The sequence below is a fragment of the Diplodia seriata genome, assembly GCF_021436955.1.
Source record: "Diplodia seriata strain FDS-637 chromosome Unknown scaffold_1, whole genome shotgun sequence".
NCBI classification, from domain to species: domain Eukaryota; kingdom Fungi; phylum Ascomycota; class Dothideomycetes; order Botryosphaeriales; family Botryosphaeriaceae; genus Diplodia; species Diplodia seriata.
In genome coordinates, this window is record NW_027117308.1 from 2,209,416 (window position 1) to 2,229,833 (window position 20,418).

The window sequence follows — 20,418 nt, forward strand, 5'->3', positions numbered from 1 at the left end:
TGAGCGGAAGTTTTGCCGAAGCTCCGCCGCAAAGTAAACAGACGGGTCCCAAGCAACCGCGCAGCTACCTCCGCGCTCTTGAGACATCTGATGCTCTCCTCCGACGAAAACATCCCCTCCAATAACTGTCAATTACCCAAGGCAACTTGACACTCCCACCTGACGCGCTTAACCATCCCGACGACGCTCGCATATTCCACAGACGCGCTACGACCCACGCGCCACCACCACCACCGGCCATGGCCGACCCCATTCCTAAATACCCGCTATACGACTCGACCTACACCACATATCGTCTGTCACCTCTCTATCATGGCGCAAACACACTACTTGACGAGACTACACTTCGCATGCATGCGCGCCGCCTGCGTGATACCTTGCGCGGCGATATTCTGCGCGGTGTTGACGTCGGCGCCGGCAGCTTTGACGGCACTTCCGGCATATTAGAGAGCTGTTCATGGGACCTGATTGGGGACGAGGAATCATGGGAGACATTACACCGGCAAGACATAGATGCACAAGAGGACGAACAACCTGGAGACCTCACGGATGCGCTATCGCTCGATCCCTCAGAAGCACGAGGTGTGCATGTCGAGCTGCGCTACCAGAAGGCCAGCTACACCGCGCTGTTACTGCGCGATCCGGAGGCGGACGACGTCCAAACACCAGAAGGCTTTACGGCCCTGCCGCTCCTCCTCGTTCGCATGCCCGTTGCTCTCCGTGACACCTTCACATCCTACATTGCCTCCACCTTCGATGCGCGCATCGCCCCCATGAAGCTGCGCTCCCGCTTCCTCTCCGCAACCCTCGAGACGATCCTCTCACACCTCGACGTCGCAACCACCGGCAGCCTCTCGTCCGCCTCCCCACTCCCCTCCATCCTCTCCCGGCTACAACTCCAAATCTCCTTCCCCACCGCCTGCCCAATCGCCACCTTGCGCGGCCTCGACATTACCCTCTCCCGCAACGACCTCCCGGACTTCCTAACCCGCGGCATCGCGCTCCTCCCAAACACCACCGCCGACGACACCAACATCACCGGCCCCTTCACTGCCGCGCTCTCCCACTACCTACAAACCCACCTCGCCCTCTCCCTCGCCCACCCAGGCGTCCACATCTCCAAGATCGCTCTGCCCCCGCTCCTCGCCCTCTCCGCCGGCGACGGCGCCCGAATCAAGCTCTTTTCCCCGCATACCGCCGCATCCGCCGCCCCCGACTCGGCCTCCGTCTCGGTCGCCGCGCTCCAGCGCGTCATGGACGCTTTCTACAGAGGCCTGCTGCGCGCGGCGCACGCGGCGCCGGTCGCCGAGGGCTTGGGTGCAGGTGTGGAGAAAGCGGTGCTGGTGCTGAGGAAGGGGAAAGGGAAGGAGAAGCCGGCGGCGGCAGCAGAGAAGGCGGCGACGAAGTCATCGGCATCGTCCAAGAAGGGCAAGAAGCGCGCGCTGGGCGAAGGGGACGCGAACGTCGTTGTTGACGGCGGCGGCGGGGGAGGTGGGAGGAAAAAGGCCGAGGCATCTCCGGGGAAAAAGCGGAGGCGGCAACAACAGCGGGGCCGGGTCGGTGGGGAAGAGGGAGAGGAACAAGGAGAAGACGTGGATGGAGAAGAAGAAGAGGATACGGTCGGCAGTTCGTCAGCGCCGCGGCAGAGGGCTGCTACCTCTGCCACTCGTGGTGGCAGCACTACTGCTGCTTCTGCTGGGAGGTTGAGCGTGCCGCAGGAACCGCCGCCGCCGTATGAGTTGCATGATCCTGCGATTGTGCGATGATCGGAAGAAGCCGCGATTTTATGATTGCGTCTCACTGCTAGGGATGGGAGGTTTTGTTACGTACCGCTACAACAGCGATTTGTTTTGTTGTCGGGTACGGACTATTTTGACATGTGGATCGGGCGTCGGCTAAGGGGGGTGTTTGGGCGGAGAACCTCGGTGTTTGCTTGGGCCTGAGATCGGGCTTATCTGATTGTTCTGATTGTTCTGATATACCCCGTACGGCAATTTGTGTTTTTTTTCTTTCTCCTCTGCATCTCCGAGCCGAACCGCTTCTTCCCACGACTTCCTTGGATTTAGCCGCAGCGGTAAATAAGGGACCGATCGCAGGGGTCTGGCTGACAAAGATACGACACAGTGATAAAAGATGCCCTACGGCTGCCCTTCTATATGCCTTCCAATGTTCTTCCTTCTACTTCCGCAGGGTTATGATACAGCCGCGACATAAGTTACATGATGACAAGTGAGACCCCACACGCGCTTAAACCCGGCCGTCCATGCAACTTCATTCTATGCTCAACTGATTGAAAACGCAAAAAGTGAAGCTCCTCCCCAGAGTTTTATTAAATTTCCAAAACTTCGGTACTGCTTTACAAAGCCTTGATAACGGCGTCGGCGTACTCGTGGGTCTTGGCAGAGCCGCCAAGGTCGCCAGTGATAGTCTACAAAGATGAGTGGTTAGCCGACGCCACTTGGTGGGCTCGTGACCAAATGGGGGCGGGGATCTGCGTGGGGTGAAAATGGGGTGGAGTGCGGGACGTGACATACCTTGCCCTCAGCGAGAACCTTGAAGATGGCGCTCTGGATCTGAGCGGCCTGCTCGTGGAGACCCATGTGCTGAAGCATCATAATGGAGGACAGGAGCAGAGCGGTGGGGTTGGCCAGGCTCTTGCCAGCGATATCGGGGGCGGAGCCGTGCACGGCCTCGAAGATGGAGCACTCGTCACCGATGTTGCCAGAGGGAGTAAGACCAAGACCGCCAATCAGACCGGCGCACATGTCGGACAGAATGTCACCGTACAGGTTGGGCATGACCAGGACCTTGTCGTTGTAGGGAAGAGGGTCGGTGACCATCTTCAGGCAGGTGTTGTCGAGGAGCTCGGCGTCGAACTCGATGTCGGGGAACTCCTTGGAGAGCTCGCGGGCGGTGTTGAGGAAAAGACCGTCGGACATCTTCATGATGGTGGCCTTGTGGACAGCGCGGACCTTGTTGCGGCCAACCTCCTGGGCGTACTGGAAGGCGTAGCGCAGGACACGCTCAGAGGCCTCACGGGTGATGAGCTTGATGCTCTGGACGACGCCATCCACGACGACGTGCTCAATGCCGGAGTACTCGCCCTCGGTGTTCTCACGGATCAGGACGGTGTCGACGTCGTCGTAGGGAGTCTTGTAGCCGGCAATGGACTTGCAAGGACGGACGTTGGCGAAAAGGTTGAAGGTACGGCGGAGAGTCAGGTTGAGCGAGACGTGGCCCTTGCCGACAGGAGTCTGAATGCATGGTGGTTAGGCGGGACTTGGGAAGGCTGTCGGGTAGGTGTTGCGGGACTGCGTACGGCGAGAGGACCCTTGAGGGCAACCTTGTTGCGGTTGACGCTGTCAATGGCATCCTGGGGAATGGTCGTCTTGCCATCAACGAGACGGGGGGTGACGTCGACGCTCTCCCACTTGATGGGGACCTGTGGTTTTGCCGTCAATGCGCATGCTCTGCGGCAAGCTTGGGGCGGGAGTGCGTACGTTGGCGGCCGAGTAGATGTCCTTGACGGACTGAGAAATCTCAGGGCCGATACCATCACCCTCAATAAGGGTAACGGTGTACTTGCCGTCATTGCCCTTCTGACCAGTGAACTTGGCCACGCGATCTTCGCTGGCGACAGAGTAGGCCCTCGCAACGGCGGGCGCCCAGCGCGGCGCGGGACGGACCTGGCGCAGGCATTGCCTGGCGGGAGCGGCGAAACGGGTGGCCAGCATTGTGGACGCGTGGGTGAGCGGAGAGGCGATGGGCGGGAGTGCGTGTGGGTGCGGCGGAACGCTGGTGTTGACGGAGGAGGCTTTGCTGCTCTGCTTTCAGCGCGCAATTAGTTCATCCGCCAAGGCGCAAACCGGGTGCAGCAGGGAAATGCTTCGGGTCGGCTTCGCGCGCGGCACCCACGCCCGGTCGCAGGCCTCGTCTTCACCGCCCGGCACGTGCACCGCCCGCGTTACACTGTGGCTCCCTCAGTAGTGGTGCCCTGCATCGGTCGGAGCTAACGTAGCCGCAACTGGCAGCTAGGCTGCGCTGCCGCCCGACAAAGAGCCTCCACCAAGCCGAGCTCTCTCCACACCACGACCCCGCGGTTGCGCAATAGCCGCCAGAATGGAGCGCCAGCTGCTTGAGCACTACAACCTCAAGACTCTCTACCCCTCCGAGTGGCCCGCCGAGAAAGACGAAGCGGAGGATTCCGACGACGAACCCCAGCCAAGCCGCCAGTCCACAGCCATCCAGCGCAGGCGCTCCCGTTACTCGGTCCTCGAGCGAACCGGCTCCCGCAGCAGCGTTCCCAACACCGAAAAGACAAAGGAAGGCGTGGACACGCTTGTGCAGAAAGACGAGGCCGATCCCCTGGGCAATGCCTCGAGCGTCGTCAACGTGTTGCGGCAGAGGGGACTGCCTGTGGAAGATGACTTGAAGCTCCGTGTGTACTGACATCGATATTCTCCCCTACAAGCCCTCTGACCGCGGTGCAGGCAATCGCTTTCTGCTGTCTTCCACCACCTTCAATCCTGGCCTGTTCCTGTCGCAAGTCCACAGCGATGCCTCCACGGAATCACTCCTTCAGGGCCTAGACTTCCTGTCGCGCTCCATTGAGAAGAAGTCCGCTTCTCTCAAGGTTCTCGTGGAATCCAACTTTGAGCGTTTCGTTCGCGCAAAAACCACAATCGACAATGTATACATGGAAATGCGCGATCAGGGTCGAGATCCTGCGCAGCCACAGGGCCACTCTCGAACGGGGTCCCGACAATTCAGTGGCCGTCAAAGCGGTCACTATCGTAGAGCGAGCCAGGCACTTATCGCTCCAGGACAGGTACCTGTCGGGGACAAGAGGAAGACTGCTCTGACAAAAGAGAGTGAATATGGCGTTCAGGGTATCAAGACACCTCTCTTGGAAGTCGCTGTCAAGGCGGAGGAAATATGGGGTCCGGCCTTGGGAGGTCGTGAACGTGGAGAAATGCTCAAGTCCATCTTATCTTCGGTCGAGAAGCACCGAAACCTTTTCGAGATCGGCGCGTCGATCCAAGACTGCATTAAGAGAAGGGACTATGACATGCTCCCCGAGGAGTATGGGAAGGCGCGTAGATACGCAAATGACGCGAAGAGGATTGTAGAGAACGCCACGGATAACCGCCTTCCCCTCACTGATCCGCAGATCCACCAGGTCATTGTGACGGCTCGGATGTGGACCGATGTTGAAGAGCAACTTACGGTTTTCAAGCGCGACGTCTGGAAGAGGCTGGCTGGAACGCATTTCACGAAGCAGTCGCCGTCGGAGGATGAGAAGCCAGAGCAGCACATGACGCTCATCAAGGTGCTACTCGAACTGGGCGTTGAGGACAACCCGATCTGGGTCTGGCTACTCAGTCGCTATGACTTCTTGAAGTCCAAGATTACGGCGACTCTTGAACGTTCCAAGGTTGAAATTGAAATATTGCGCCGCCGTCTCGGAAACGGAGAAAGACCGACTCCACGACAGATCGCCACGCACTTGCGAGCCGCCGAAACGCTGGACAAGCCCAATCACCAAGGAAAGATAGATTCGACGAAGGTCATTGACTTCTGGGACTACGAGCTTCAATCGCTTAACGCGCTTCTTTCGCCCCAAGGTGGCGTGCTGGCGGAGGTCATCGAATATTGGGAGACTGCGCAGTCGTTCATTGACGGCAAGGCTCAACGGACACTGCCGATTGGCCCTGAGGGGAAGAGTAAAGCACACCACCGCCTGTCCTCGTCAGGTGTCATGGACCTACAAAGCGGTGCGAAGGAGCTCGTGAACCTGATCAGAGAGGGCGTGCAGGCTTTCTTCACCGATCCACCCCTCGAGGACATCTCCCTGCTTTACTCTCCTATTCCCGACACGCCTGCGACACCGAGGACTCCCATGCCTGGTGGCCCGTTGACACCTGGATTAGATGCCCGATTCAAGATTGATGCCCACAACCCTCCGCCCTCTCCCAAGACTGGTGCTGGATGGGAAAAATTCGCATTCTGGGCGCCTTACTCCAACTCTCTGAGTGGCGTGCAGTATCTTAGCAAGATTTTGATCTTGGTTGGTTCTGCCGCAAGTGAGATTGGAGCCATGCGGATCACGCGCGGCGATCGTGGAAGCGAAGAGCTCAAAATTTTTGTAGGCACTGTCCGCGAGCGCTGTGTGCAAGCCGTCTGCGGTGCTTGGGGCGAGGATGCCGATTATGCTAAGTTGCTTGAAGACTGGACACGTTGGTCTGACAACAAGTACTTGACCCATATGCCTTTCCGGTTTGTGGGCTTGGACAACATTTTGCTGGCTACTGTGCAGAAGATGCTGTACTTATCCGAGGCCATGACCAGATCGAGTGCTGGGGACGTTGTAGTTCCTCCGTCAAGCAAGCTCCTGGCCATGGTCCGGAGTCAATTCGTAACCAGCATTTACAAAGTTCTACAGGGCATGGTCGAGAACGTGGAGCGGCCGAAGAACTTGGACAATACTGGATGGGAGGATGATGTCGATGGCCTCACGCTACCATTGCGTACTTTGACAACTCGCGACTTTAGCTCAAATGCCGTTGACGCGACTAACAAGGTAAGAGTGTTCGTATGAACAAGTCCGAGCACAGCAGCTGACGCATCACAGAGCATTCGCATTCTACTTACATTGTCGAATCTTCAGGCCCTCCGGACCGATCTCATCCCTCAACTGATCTCACAGTACGAACAGCACTTCTCGGTCAAGCTTGAAGAAGGCGCAAAGATCGACGACGCACTCTCGCAGATCTACGCCCGCCTCTTCCAATCGTACACTTCGCCCATCAGCAACAAGCTTGGTGCCATAATCAAAGCTGGCATCGCCGCACCAGACTGGGAGCCTAATACCAACCATCCTGAGGATGCACGGGCCTACGTATACGATGTCTTGCTCGAATTGGTAGTGGTGCACACGCAGGTCTCGACGACAGCGGCACCACTCACCAGCCAGATCCTCAAATACCTCCTCGAACAGGCCAGTAAGTACCTGATCGAGACGTTCAAGGCTCGTGAGCACTACACGCTCGCTGCGCTCGTGCAGGCCACGCTGGACGTCGAGTTTTTGGCCCAGACGCTCGGTAATTACACCACGGACAAGACAAGCGAGATTCAGAGCGCCATCTACATAGTTCTGGACGAGCGCACAGACAACGATGCGAGGGTGAAACTACAGACAGAGTTGGGTGAGCTCAGAGTGATTCTGAAGAAGCTCAGAGAGTCGACGAAGAGTGAATTGTGAGTTTCCCCTTCCCCTCGTAGACCGTGGTTGGATGGTGTATGCCCGTTGATGCTAACCAAAGCTGTATCAGTGCTTGCTTTAAGCGAGCCAGAGGTCACACGAAGACCGAACGGCCTTCTTCGTGAAGTGTTTCGGAGGTAGAATGATGCAGAGCGTATGAGCGAGTGGTGTTGCTGGAGCGATCATGTACGTGTGAGCTGCTGTAAATTCTTGCAAGTAGTCAATACCCCTTTTTCTGCACTCGATGAATCGGCATCCCCTTGAGATCTAGTGGGTGTCACGAGCTCAGTTCACTATATCTCAATTTCGACCTCTCTGTGCCCAGCAAAGCACGCTATGTCCTGAGCAGTCGAAGCAAACAATCCAGACGTAGATGTGGATTACGAAATTTCGCAAATATATCGAACCATACAACTATCCATGTGTGAGGTGTAGGTCGGCCCAAGTCTTTTGCAACCAGCTTTGAAGCTACAGTTCGTCCCCACCTAGAGGACATACCGAAACATGACGTTCTCCCTATCGGTCACATTCTCGAACCCCTGAACTCTGCTCTCCTCTTCCATCGCCTTAATCTCGTCCTCGCTCTTCCCCTCCAACAGCCGATCCCTCCTCCGATTCTCCCTCACATACAACCACCGCAGCACCAGGTTCATCGCCAAATTCAAGCAAAAGCCGCACAACATGGCCACAATCCCACTCTTGTACCCGGGCGCCTCGGCCGCTTTGAAGAACTGCGGGCCCGCGATCTGCCCGACGCAGTAGCACACGAACACCCACCCGCTCGCGACGCTCCGCTTCGTGCTCCCGGCCACATTGGTCGCCAGCAAGCCCAGCAGCACCAGGAAGCCGACGGGGTACGAGCCGAGCAGCCACAGGCCGACCAGGCGGCCCCACCGGTTCGCCTCGGGCAGGCCGTTGATGAGGCACGTGCCGACGATGGGCGGGAGCATGGCGAGGGAGCCGGCGTACAGGCGCGAGCCGCGCAGGCGCGACGACGAGAGGCCGGCGGCCAGCTGGGCGGCCGTCTGCACGGCGGCGAGCGGCATGTTCATGAGGGTGGTCTGCAGCGGTGTGAAGCCGAAGCCCCGGATGATGAGCGAGCCGAAGGCGAGCCCGCCGGACGCGAGGGCGTTGACGAAGGAGATGAGGCCGAGCAGGACGACGGCCGGGTCCGTGGCGGCCTCGACGACCTGGGCGCGCGAGAAGGTGCGCGTCTTGGTGCCCGTCTTGTTGGCGACAACGCGCTGGACGGCGGCGAGGCGCTCGGCCGGGGAGAGCAGCCAGCGCGGCGCCGCGGCGGGCGAGTCGGGCACGACGAGCAGGAAGGCGACGCCCCAGAGGATGGTGACGGCGCCGAGGATGAGGAAGATGTACTGCCACGAGGCGAGGCTGCTACTAGGGGAGATGTGGCCGATGCCGAAGGCGATGAGGCCGCCGAGCAGCGAGCCGACGCCGAGGAAGGAGATCCAGAGGGCGGAGCGCGCGGCTTGCTCTTGCCGCGTCCACCAGATGCCGGTGATGGCGACGAAGCCGGGCGAGATGGTGGCCTCGGTCACGCCGAGGAAGAAGCGCACGGTGGCGAGGCCGGCGAAGGAGGAGCAGGCGGCGGTGAGCATCAAGATGGCGGCCCAGAGAATGATGTTGGCGCCGAGGAACTTGGCCATGGGGAAGCGTTGGAGGATGGCTACGCCGGGGTATTCGGCGATGAGATAGCCTGGGGGATGGGTCAGTATTTGGAATTGACGACGAATTGCGGACTCACCAAAGTAAAAGATGCTGCTCGCCCACGAGTAGTCCTGGCCCTTGAGATTGTTGTCGTCGATGATGCCGTAGACGGACGAGTAGCTCAGCGACGTCTTGTCGATAAACTGCAGGGCGTAGGTGATGCACAGAAACGGCAGAATGTACATGTCGATCTTCCGCAGCACCCTCTTGGACAGCTCTGGATCAAGCGGGCCACTCGTCAGCGCTTTGGCGGCCAGGTCGCCGGCCTCATCGTCGATGCGCAGGCGCGACTTCTCCTCGACCACGCTCTCATCAACGACGCCGCTCTTCTCGGCCGGGGGTTCATTGGAGACGGCTAGGTCGTCCTTGTCAGCCATGTGTAGTCCAGCTCGTCGACTTGCAAGGGAAATGGTACTGGCAAGCTGTGGGGAGTCGATCCATGCTGGCGGTGTATATGTAGTCAATCAAATATTGATAAGACGGCGGCGTCCGAGCAGCACTGATTGCTGCACAGGTTATCTTCCCGACGGATGGCATACGGCATGTGGTAGCTCGGGCCGGAGTGCGGATACACCCGTGCGGTGCGGGCTGCAGTCGAAAGTGGGGGATGGGGGACGGCAGGTGCAGCAAAGCAAGGGAGCAATGCTTTGGTGGCAAGCGAGCCGTTCCGTTGCTTGCACGACCTCTGTTCACTCTGCCACCCTTTTTCTACTCAATTCTTGATGGAAACCTCCGCAATGTCAGACGACTGGGTTCTTGTGTCGGCCGACATGGTTGCAGACGCGTCGTCGTCATCGCCTGACTACCTCGGCGAGATTGGCAACTACATCGACAGCATCGCCGACACCCTGTGGCCCATCAACAAGAAAATCCACGACAATCCCGAGCTCGGGTACAAAGAGTACATTGCTCACGAGGCGCTGACATCCTTTTTGAAAAAGCAGAAGGGATGGCAGGTCACGCCGTCGGCATATGGCATGGACACGGCTTTCGTCGCCGTCTTCGATAGCGGCAAGAAGGGGCCTGTAGTTTCGTTTAATGCCGAGATGGGTAAGCCTACCTAAGCATGTCCTCGAAGTATTGTGAGCCGCGAGCTGACGCGTGCGTAACAGATGCCCTGCAGGAGATTGGACATGCGTGCGGCCACAACTTAATCGCCTCCGCTTCGCTGTCGGGTGCCCTTGCTGCGGCCGACACCATGAGAAAGCACGACTTGCCTGGCAAGGTCGTACTGTTCGGCACGCCGGCCGAAGAAGGTAATCCATTTTCACTATCCGCAATGTTTCCCAACTCCTGTGAAGCACTCTGATGATCATGCCATCTACTTTTACCCTCAACTTCTTCATCTCAAAAAATCACCCCTCCCATCCACATACAACCACTAATCTCCCTAGGCGGCGGCGGCAAGATCAAACTCATCAACGCCGGCGCCTACACTCACCCGCACCGCTGCGACATCAACCTGATCTCACACCCGGGCATATCCCCGGACGCGGCCCTCATGCGCACGGCGGCCTACCGCGCCTTTACCGTCGAGTACCACGGGCGCGAGGCCCACGCCGCCGCCTCGCCGTGGCTCGGCGTCAACGCGCTGGACGGCCTCATCACCGCCTACAACGCCCTTTCCGTGCTGCGCCAGCAGACAGCGCCGGGCGACGTGATCCAGGGCCACATCACGCACGGCGGGCTGCGGCCGAACATCATCCACGCCTACGCCGCCGGCGACTTCGTCGTGCGCGCCGACACCAAGGCGCGCCGCGACGCCCTGTTCGCGCGCGTGCGCCGCTGCTTCGAGGCGGGCGCCGTGAGCAGCGGCGCCAAGATGGTCATCACCGACGGCGGCGCCTACGCCGACCACGTGCCGAGCAGGACGCTGGCGCGCAGCTACCGCGCGCACTTCAATCGCCTGGGCGGGGACATACCCCTGCCGGAGGTGGACGAGGTGCGCGGGCGGACGATGGCGAGCACCGACCAGGGCGATGTGAGTTATGTCCTGCCGAGTTTGAGCGCCGGCTTCTGGATCAGGCCGGGCGAGCAGGGGAACGGGCCGCACAGCCCGGATTTCGAGGGCGCGGCGGGGACGGAGGAGGCGTTTGGGCTGAGCTTGAGGGTGGGGAAGGGCCTGGCGGCGACGGCGGTGGATTTCTTGACGACTGAGGGGTTGGTGAAGGAGGCGTGGAGGGAGTTTGAGAGGGAGGTTAAGGGGAAGGCTTAAACTTGGCTTAACATGGACTGAATCTGCCTAAGCTCGAGAAAAAAAATTTAGATGGACAAAAGACTCTGTCTAGACATACCCGGGTAGGTATCTGTGCGCTTTGACAACTTATACGTCCACTATCAGGTGAGGACAGCGTAAATTAACATGAGAATGACCCCAATTACCACTGAAACCATGCCCCAACACTCTCCTTCGTGCTCCAGGAGCACGGGGTGGAGAGTTTCTATCACGACAAGTCTAGGGACCGGACCAAGAAAACCCGCGACAGTTGTATCATCGCCGGATTGATCTGTCCGTCTTCGATGCAGCACATGATGATAGAGACTATTAAAGTGATGCCGAAAGCTATGCACATGGGGGCGAACGTGTAGTCGAATCATCCAGGGTGGACAGCTGGCTTGCGCTGTTGATGATCCGTGGTTACCAGTTCTGGTTTCAACGTCAGTAAGTATATACACCTTGCACCTGGATTCAAATACTTACTAGATGCACTTCCACCCAGACTTTCACAATGTGATGTCATTGAGCACGTCGACGACCAGGCGCATGTATGCCTGTTGAACCATGGCGCCAATGACCGGATCGGCTTCATCAGCATCCGACTTGATGCTGAACCCGTCAAGGCCTCCAACACAAGTGCGGAGCGCATCACAGTACCGCTTTCCCATCGCTGCCTGGACGTGAGCCAGCTGCTTGCTTCCTTCATCAAGCATGCTGTGTCGGATCCGGTCTACTGTGGCGCGATTCACAACGAGCTTTCTATTGATTTCGAATATCTCAGACACAGGCTTCCAGTACGCAATCTCCAAAAGGATGATGCCAAGGCTGTAGAGATCGAAAGTCTTTCCGAACACACGTCGCTTCTCCTCGATGTAGTCTGGGTGGCAGTACATCAACGTCCAGTCCGGTTCCTTTGAGGGCATCGTCATCGTCACCCCCTCATCAGGTCTCGATGATTCAAACCCGGAGATGTATGGAGCAGTCAAGTCAGATTCGCCTCTCTCTGTAAAGAGAAGCACGTTGAGACTGTTCAGTCTCTTATGCAGCCACTTCACTGCATGAAGGCAGAACACTGTCCCAACAAGCTTGCGGGCCATGGCAAATCTGCTGTCCAGGGATGGTGTCGTTCGGCTCTTGAGGGACAGCTCGTCGAACAGCGTCTTCAGTCTTACATATTCGGACGAATGGGGCAAGCTGTAGATGAAGCCGAACCTCGACTCTCCTTTTTCTTGGACGAAACCGCGGCAGTGCGGAACTTGAAACCCGGCAGGCTTTGCGTCGTCGTGGAGCAGCTGTGCGAGCCGTCGAACACACTTCCAAACTTCCGGCTTAGCATCAAAATGGGAGGAACTGGAATCATTCAAATCTGGAAAGTGCGCCGCCTCGTACGGTCTCCACTCAACCCAGACGCGTTCACCATTGAAGACCGTGATTGCACGGTTCGCAAACAAGTCTGTTTCTCCGTTGCCGTTTATGTTGATCAGGTCGGACGGCTGTTCAGACTTGAGAAGGAGAGGACTTTCTTCTCCATCCCAAGAGTCCTCGTTAGTCTGCGCGAACCGGGCACTGAAGGCAGCCAGACTTTCGAACAGAGTCTGTCGCTGTCTGTTCGAGGTGATGGCACTTTCCCGCGACTCGCTTGCACCCAACGTGCTGCTGTCTGAGAAGAACGATGCTGAAGTGGATGACTCGGAGGTAGCAGATCCCGTGTCATCTTGAACGGACTCGAACGCTGGGCCGCTCGGCAGTAGCTGAAGTAGCGTCAGGCGGATTTCGTGAATATCCTGGAGGATGATGTCCAACTTTTGGCCTTCGGCAGTATCATAGAGGTAGCCAGTGAGTGTGCGGAGCTTCTTGAGCCCCGCTTCCAGTTTCGGTTTGTCGGTGCCCACAGCCCAGCGAATACGCCTCGGATCTTTGGAAACGTCACGAATGCCGTGGGAAATTCGCAGAGCTCGTCGAACAAGCCTTGAGTGCTTCTCTTGTTCAGTAGCTTGATTCGGGCTGTTGATAATATCGTCGTACTTCTTCAGCCAAGAGCCCTCAGCTTGGTCATTCCTTGATTTTTCTGAGGCGTGCTGATTGGGCAGAGCAGCTTCCGGGAAGCGAAGCGCTCTTTCGTGCATTTCGCGCAACACGGTTTGGATCTCACTTAGGACGGCCAGGATGACACCGAAATGGGTCTTAACACTTCGATCGAAGCCTTCGTACCCGCCGTCTGTCGTGAGTTTTGCCATTTCACCCCATGTTCGCAGCCGCTCATATTCCATCATCAGACCCGTCTGAATGGACTTGCATTCAGACGGCATGTTGACTGCCGACTCAAAGTAGGCGTATCCTGCAATCCATTTAGCCGATGAAAGAATCCGCTGCCAACAGACGTAGCAAACCTTGCTTCACCCCATCCCACATCTGAATCATCAGGGATGTGGCACCAAGGCTAAGCCCAGCAACGGATAGTGGATCGGTCATCGTTTCTGCAGACTTTGGTAGCAATGAGGAAAGAACATGAAGGTGTTGAAGACGATTTGTATGTGGCTCAAAAACATGTGAGGGCAAACACAGCCCCGCCTCGAGCTGCTCGAGTAACAAGGCTGTATGCATGTTGTGGTTGTACATACATGTTCCAGCCTCGCGCTAAAGTATGTTGCCTACCCTTCCACAGACGTAGGCGCATGCGCGTCTGCGCACATCTGATCATGGGTGAAAGTAGCCCGTCCACACCTCTTTTCGTCTGACCACCTACCTCTAAAACCCTCGACTCCGCCCTTTTCCTCTGGTACCTGCTGAGCCTCCCGATGCAGCATGCAGCGACGGTGTGGGGTTCAGCCTCGCCGATCACTGCCTACACAGCCCCTGTAAGCCCCAACTCTCGCCCTCGCGGCTCTAATGCTTAGTATATTTCTCAGCCTGACACTGGCCCCCGCGGGAGCTCCCGCTCACACCTCGTCAGGCAGACCTTCCTTTTATGTGCCAGTTTCGAGCGTCGCCCCTGAACCCATTTGTGCACGGCCAAAGTTGCCTCACAAGGCATGAACAGACGAGAAACGATTTCCAAAATGACTTATTCGGAGTTCAGCAGCGATCAAAGCCAATCTCTGCCTACCTTTCCTGATCTGAAACCGCGCAATGTCAACGGAACATACCAGTTTGTCAATGAATCGGAGGGCACCAGCGAGGAGCGACAACCAAGAAAAACTGGAAGCGGGCACGAGAAAACATCGCGAATGTCGCTTCTGGAGTATATCACCAATAGGCAGTCGCCACAATGGCACCAAGAGTGGTTCGGTGACTTGCTTTTGAACCATCTCGTCATCAGGAGCTCGTCGACGACCAACAAACCGATTCGAGAAGGCGATTGGATTGAACGATACAACACCAGGTGTGATATCATGGCTGCGAAACACATCGACAGAAACAACTTCCCCGATGACTGGCGGTCAAGATAATCCGGTTGCGTGGCACCGAGAAAAAAAACAACGAAGCCAAGCAGAGGTTCATGGAAGAAATCCGTAACATGCAGCGACTGTCAGCCATGCGGCACCATCACATCATCTCTTTCATCGGCTCCTACGAAAGTGGCCAAGAGATGGGTATTGCCATGTTTCCTGTCGCGAAGTACAGCCTCAAACTGTTGCTCAGGAACGTCTCGGACGACAACTGGGAGAAGAGGGACAGGGACAATGACTTCTCCGAGCATCATCATACCTGGGCCCTGCTGCGATATTTCCTCTGCCTCTCCAGCGCCGTCGCGTGGCTTCATCTCAACAACGTGAAGCACAAGGACATCAAGCCGGCCAACATCCTTATTGACTGCAAGCAGTCAATCATCTTGGCCGACTTCGGACTCTCCAGGATCTACGAGAGCAAGGAAGAAGCTGGCATCTCCGGTGGACAGACCGAATACACTCTGACCTACGCCCCTCCTGAAGCCATTGACGAGACTGAGCGGAGTTTCTCGACCGACCTGTTCTCTCTAGCCTGCGTCTTCCTTGAGATGATCACTGTCATATGCGGCAAGACGACTATGGCCCTCACAGACCAACTGAAGTACCGCACCAGCCCACACAGTGAACGCTCAAAATGCTATGCGTCCTCTTCCGAAGTAATACGGGCGTGGACGGAGGATTTGAGGACCAAGGAGAAAAAGGTGCATCCCGCTGCCCGAAAACTCTTGACGGAAGGACTGGACAGGGTGAACGTAATGATTTCGAAGGAACCCAGTGCACGAGGGGAGGCAAAGGAAGCGCACGAGTGCTTCAAAGGTGTCGTGGAAAGTGCATATGCCATTCTGGGGGATTCCAGGCTCACTTGCGAGCGTTGTGCGAATGTTGAGGTAAGTAATGGCTTTGCGACAAGTATGCACAACATTCTGACTGTTTGATTACCTTCTAGGAAGTGCTCCCCTCAGACAACGAGCCAGTGCAGCTTCCGACAGTGCTTGAAAACTATGTCCAACCAATCCATCAGCAAACGCACGCCCCGCATAGCACAAAACATTCGACCTCAGCAATCATTGTATCAGAACCCATCGCCATGCCACTTGACTCGCCAACCCTTGCGGCAGCACGCAACGCGGATACATTCTTCGAAGAGCCGCTTACATCGCCGGTGGTTCCAGAAGCAAAGGTGGGCGATCGGGAAAGGGCTGAGCCAGCTGCCGCCGTGACCGTCGTAGAAAAACGGAAGAGCACGCCCGAAACACCCAGCGCAAGCACCCCGTCGAGCACAGTGGGGCAGCCTGAGGTACGAAGGTTGTCTGACGTGACATACAACCATTCCAGCGTCTCCGAGCGCACCACTTTATCCAATTCGTCACCGAACCTGAGCCCACAGCCATCAAACACTTCGATGAAAGGCAACATTTCCGATGATGCACCACAACAACAAAGGCAACTCCGTTGTGTGATACGAAAAGAAGGAAAGTTCTACCGCTCCACAAGGCTATTTAACGAACTACCAGGCCAAAAGATGATCATATGGGATATAAAGAATAAAACGAGAAGTGTAGAGTACAAGGACCACCCGTTGGACTGTGAGTTCTCAATCTCTCCCTCGAAAAGTGACTCAATCTGACCTCCTTTGCTACCTACAGACACGCGTGGAATTTTGTTTGTCTGCGACTGGAGCAAAAGAGAAACCGTTCAGATTGAACACTTACACAACAAATCTCTGAATTTGCTCAGGCTGCTGAATTACAAGATTCTTCGTTGTTTTCCTGGAAAAGCGAAGCTGCTCTTTATTGTTTCAGAGAGTTCAGAAGAGGATTACAGGCGATACCCCTTGGAAGGCGGAACAGTCCAAAGCCCCTAGAGCTTCCGGCGGTGGCGATGGAAGACCTCGTTCTCCGGCGCGTGCTGAGCCACGCTAATGTGACACCAGCCGCACAAGGCAAATATTGGGCATGTGTAATTATGACACGCAATAATGCGCAGCCGCACTTCATGCTGCGCCTCCCGCAGGCGTACTCGAAGCAAGGCTGGATCCGGCTAAGATTTTCGGCTACCGTGCAACCAACAAGGCTGAATTCAGTCATGTGGCCAATGACTGTGGAGTGGCTATGCAAGGCTGGACCCTTATGTCTCACAAGTGTGACTGATCTCCCGATTGTAAATGTCACTCGGCCGATGCCGTTTGCCCCGTCTGACCCTCGAGTCAATCCGGCGTTCCACGGCTGAGTCTGAGCTATTGCCTCGAGGCAATCCAGGCATTCCGGATAGGGTGCACCTGAGCACACCAACAGGGGTGCACATGAGGCGTGTGTTGTCGGTAGCTGCTTGCGGCCCGCGGGCTGACACAGCCTTGATAGGGTGATATACTCTGTCGATTCTATTTCTCCGCCATGGGCGCCCGCTATCCGTCCTACTTTCTTTTGGCTTTCGTCAGATATTGTCTTCAAGTACAGTTGATCTGGTTACCAACAATTCAATCTCACGTTTGATTCTGGGAAAGAACCATTGCCCACCCTCTCTGTACACACTATTATGGGAAGGACGAACACGAACTCTACCGTGCAATCCTATGGAAGCGCCGGATCCAACGCTAGCTCGGGATCGAACAAGTCGAGAAAAAGCCTGCGGAGTGTCCTTTCTCGGATCACTTCAAACAAGAGCGAGCGAACAGTACGCATAGCTAAGGAACAAAGGGACAAGAAGTCGGCCACAGTCACGGGAGATGACCACAAGACCCAAGAGGAAGACAACGCCAAAGATTTACTCCAAGATGAAAAGGATGCGTGGGAGCACCACACAGTGCTCTTGCTAGGTAAGCGTAGACGAATTGTCGAGAGATGACCAACGCTAACGTAATTCGCCAGGTGGACGACAGTCAGATCCAATGACCCAGTTGTCCGTCCTCAAGGCTCTCATGTCTGAGATCAAGAAACTCGAGGTGCGGAACAACGCAAATTCGAGCTTTGACTCACCTCTGATACTTTGTGGAAGATCACGAAGGGAAGAGAAGTCAGAGAGCTTGCCTGGTGCAGCACCCAACGAAACGAACGCAAGTGAAGATGCGTGCTACTTACCTTGCCATTATTTCGATTTCGCAGGCGGTGCTTCGACAGGAGGGTAAGTTGTATAGCTGTGAACAAAGGTGGCCAGAGACTGACCAAGCAACAGACTTATCGCAATTCTCCTGGGGCGTCTAAGAATGACTGTGGATGAAGCGATTGTGGCGTATGAGGACTTGATTCCGATCCAGCAAAAACAGAACTTCCCCGTAAAGCGAAGAGCTCCGTACAGCGAGGAAGACTTCAGATCGCGCCTCGACACGGCTGTCAAACGACCAATGACACGGCTCCCGGGCACCATGGTCAAGGACGCACCCATTTCCACCAAACTCGCTTCTAGCCCATACATGTGCAAAACGTAAGTGCACCAATTTGGGAAATGTTGAATATCCACTGACCCATTCACCAAGGTTCTTGAGGAGCGATGCTGGCAGCAAAATAGACCTCAGCACCTGCAACTCAGATGATAGACGCGAAGAAGAAATCATCGATGCGGCGTGCGAGATGATCATCCAGCCAAAGAAAACCTGGGTGCTCCGGAGTCTGCACAGGGAGCTGTCTTTGAGAGGAGGAAAGGCCGTCCCCAAGCACAGGGAAACCAACCTCCGAAAAGCCAAATCGCCAAAGTCGGATTTTCTGATGAGCATCAGTCGCATGTCCCCCAAGAGAGAGGATACCGGTCAAGTAGCGGAGACGCACTCGCTCGAAAGGTTCTCCAGGAACGACATGCCGAACTTCATGCAAGGCATTGACTTTGACTTCGGGGCTGACATTCTCTCTTTGCTGGAGAAGAATGAATCAACCGATCCGAAAGCGGCAAGCTGGTTGAAGCAAGTCAAAAAATGTGCGAAGTACCTGGTGGAGAAGCGACAACGGCGAGCACAAACTGCGAACTGGGAAAGGTTCGCGCTGGGCACTGACTACAGATGCGGGTACTGTGCGGCGAAGGGCCGGGATAAGACGTATGACCAGTATCTGCTCATCGAGCATCTCCAGAAAGAGCATCGGGCGCCGCCATCGGACGACGATCGCTTTGACACGTATTGCGAGATTCTGAGGCATTTCCGGACGGTGGCAGTTGCGTAGCAGTCAGTGGAGCTATGAAGGGTTCGGTGTGGCTACGTAGTTGAATGATAAAGGTGTGACACGAAGACAAATACGTAAGTGTTCCAAAAATCAGCCCAGGGGAAGCATAAGTTGTCAAATGGATTAATGTGTCTGGATGTGCCTGCAGCTCGTACAAAGCAGTTCAGCTCAACTATATGAGAACAACTTTCCGTGTGCACCAAGGTGGATTAAGCCTCTGGCACTACACCGATGACTTCCTTTAGGACTTCAGGTACGTTTCGACTCGCATCGCCTCTGAAAAACCAATCGCACTCCTTGAGATTCGATGCTGCCCCCTCTTCCTCGGATTCTTCCATGTTGAAGACGGCAACTCTCGCACCCTGGACTCTTGCGGCATGGATGTAGCCGGCGGCGGGGTACACGACAGCAGTGGTTCCAACAACCAGCATCAGATCAATGGGGCCTTTGTCCATCCATTCATGAATACGATCGACCGAGGATCGTGCCAAAGACTCGCCAAACCACACGACGCCCGGGCGTAGGAGCGACGAGCACAGTGGACAATGCGGCAGATCCTCAACGGCGACATCCTTCAGCGGTATCTTCGGATCGGAGATGTCGACATCGTCTGGCAATTGAAGAGCGGGGACGATGGGGTCCGTGAAGTTGTCCTTGTCGAAGTAAGAGCATTTGTCGCTCGAGCATTTGATGTCGAACAGCGAGCCGTGAACGAGCTGGATGTTTTCGGCCGGGTGATTGGCGCGTTGAGATAAGCCTGGGGGACATTACTCGTTAGCTCACTCAGGTCCACCATGGCGTGGGGGCCGGAGTAGGAATGTAAGCACCATCGATATTCTGGCTAACAGCAAGATAGTCGGGCCTTGTTTTGGCGAGCTTGGCCAGCGCCACATGGGCTCTGTTTGGCTCCGCCTTCAACGCCGCATGCCGCCGGAAGCTATAGAATTGCCATACGAGAGAGGGGTCGTCGAAGAAGGCTGCAGGCGTGGCCAGGGTCGTGGCATCATATTCCCTCCAGAAGCCGCCAGCACCGCGGAAAGTGGGCACGCCCGAAGCTGCTGACAGGCCGGCACCGAACAGGGCCATGATGCGGGTGGAGGAGTTTAGATGATTGCAAAAGGAGACATAGTCTTCCAGCGGGATGTCGACCGAGGCAGAAGGCAAGGTTCCGGTGCGGACCTTGCGCTTCTGCTGCTTGATGTAGAATTTCGAGAGCTCCTTCTTGAAGTTGGAAGGCAGCTTGGGAGGCGCCGGTGACGATGGCTGATGAGTGGACTCGGAGTTCTCCATTTCGCAGAATTGCAGGTCAAGGATTATCGCAGGGATGAAATTGGGCGTTGAAAAGCAAACAGCCGTTGCTTATGAAGTCTGGATGTGAAGCAGGCAGCAACGGCTCCGCCACACCCGTCTCCATGACAACGGCAAGAAGAGGCATTGCCTTCATCGTCCCGCTTTCCGGCAGTTTAGAGCCGGCGGAGAAGAGACGAGGGACGCTCGAGGACAGAGCATACTGGGCGAATGTCAAGAAGTGAGAGAAGGGTAAGGTGGTGCACCGGGGATCGGCAAGAATTAGCGCAACGACTTCTCTGCACTTGGCCAGACTGGGCAAGCGGCGCG

At 56.3% G+C, this 20,418-nt stretch overlaps 9 protein-coding genes across 9 annotated transcripts; 5 read left to right on the plus strand and 4 right to left on the minus strand.

Annotated features, from left to right (window-relative positions):
- Positions 1-239: 239 nt before the first annotated feature.
- On the plus strand, positions 240-1,766 carry SLS55_000656 (uncharacterized protein; the record flags this gene model as incomplete). Its single annotated transcript, XM_066772166.1, has 1 exon — positions 240-1,766. The coding sequence occupies one exon, from the start codon at positions 240-242 to the stop codon at positions 1,764-1,766; it is 1,527 nt and encodes a 508-aa protein (XP_066637445.1).
- Positions 1,767-2,356: 590 nt separating this feature from the next.
- On the minus strand, positions 2,357-3,734 carry IDH2 (NAD-dependent isocitrate dehydrogenase; the record flags this gene model as incomplete). Its single annotated transcript, XM_066772167.1, has 4 exons — positions 2,357-2,428; positions 2,535-3,254; positions 3,320-3,442; positions 3,501-3,734. The coding sequence occupies 4 exons, from the start codon at positions 3,732-3,734 to the stop codon at positions 2,357-2,359; spliced, it is 1,149 nt and encodes a 382-aa protein (XP_066637446.1).
- Positions 3,735-4,119: 385 nt separating this feature from the next.
- On the plus strand, positions 4,120-7,261 carry SEC5 (Exocyst complex component S5; the record flags this gene model as incomplete). Its single annotated transcript, XM_066772168.1, has 3 exons — positions 4,120-4,438; positions 4,491-6,580; positions 6,632-7,261. The coding sequence occupies 3 exons, from the start codon at positions 4,120-4,122 to the stop codon at positions 7,259-7,261; spliced, it is 3,039 nt and encodes a 1,012-aa protein (XP_066637447.1).
- A 485-nt stretch (positions 7,262-7,746) lies between these two features.
- Positions 7,747-9,363, minus strand: SLS55_000659 (uncharacterized protein; the record flags this gene model as incomplete). Its single annotated transcript, XM_066772169.1, has 2 exons — positions 7,747-8,975; positions 9,024-9,363. The coding sequence occupies 2 exons, from the start codon at positions 9,361-9,363 to the stop codon at positions 7,747-7,749; spliced, it is 1,569 nt and encodes a 522-aa protein (XP_066637448.1).
- Positions 9,364-9,723: 360 nt separating this feature from the next.
- SLS55_000660 (uncharacterized protein) lies at positions 9,724-11,201 on the plus strand (the record flags this gene model as incomplete). Its single annotated transcript, XM_066772170.1, has 3 exons — positions 9,724-10,036; positions 10,099-10,242; positions 10,381-11,201. The coding sequence occupies 3 exons, from the start codon at positions 9,724-9,726 to the stop codon at positions 11,199-11,201; spliced, it is 1,278 nt and encodes a 425-aa protein (XP_066637449.1).
- A 509-nt stretch (positions 11,202-11,710) lies between these two features.
- On the minus strand, positions 11,711-13,513 carry SLS55_000661 (uncharacterized protein; the record flags this gene model as incomplete). The annotated part of the gene is made up of 1 exon (XM_066772171.1): positions 11,711-13,513. One exon carries the CDS (start codon positions 13,511-13,513, stop codon positions 11,711-11,713), a length of 1,803 nt encoding a protein of 600 aa, XP_066637450.1.
- Positions 13,514-14,263: 750 nt separating this feature from the next.
- On the plus strand, positions 14,264-15,588 carry SLS55_000662 (uncharacterized protein; the record flags this gene model as incomplete). The annotated part of the gene is made up of 2 exons (XM_066772172.1): positions 14,264-14,643; positions 14,700-15,588. The coding sequence occupies 2 exons, from the start codon at positions 14,264-14,266 to the stop codon at positions 15,586-15,588; spliced, it is 1,269 nt and encodes a 422-aa protein (XP_066637451.1).
- Positions 15,589-17,540: 1,952 nt separating this feature from the next.
- On the plus strand, positions 17,541-18,801 carry SLS55_000663 (uncharacterized protein; the record flags this gene model as incomplete). The annotated part of the gene is made up of 3 exons (XM_066772173.1): positions 17,541-17,773; positions 17,825-18,073; positions 18,126-18,801. 3 exons carry the CDS (start codon positions 17,541-17,543, stop codon positions 18,799-18,801), a joined length of 1,158 nt encoding a protein of 385 aa, XP_066637452.1.
- Positions 18,802-19,010: 209 nt separating this feature from the next.
- Positions 19,011-20,091, minus strand: SLS55_000664 (uncharacterized protein; the record flags this gene model as incomplete). Its single annotated transcript, XM_066772174.1, has 2 exons — positions 19,011-19,558; positions 19,629-20,091. 2 exons carry the CDS (start codon positions 20,089-20,091, stop codon positions 19,011-19,013), a joined length of 1,011 nt encoding a protein of 336 aa, XP_066637453.1.
- Positions 20,092-20,418: the final 327 nt, after the last annotated feature.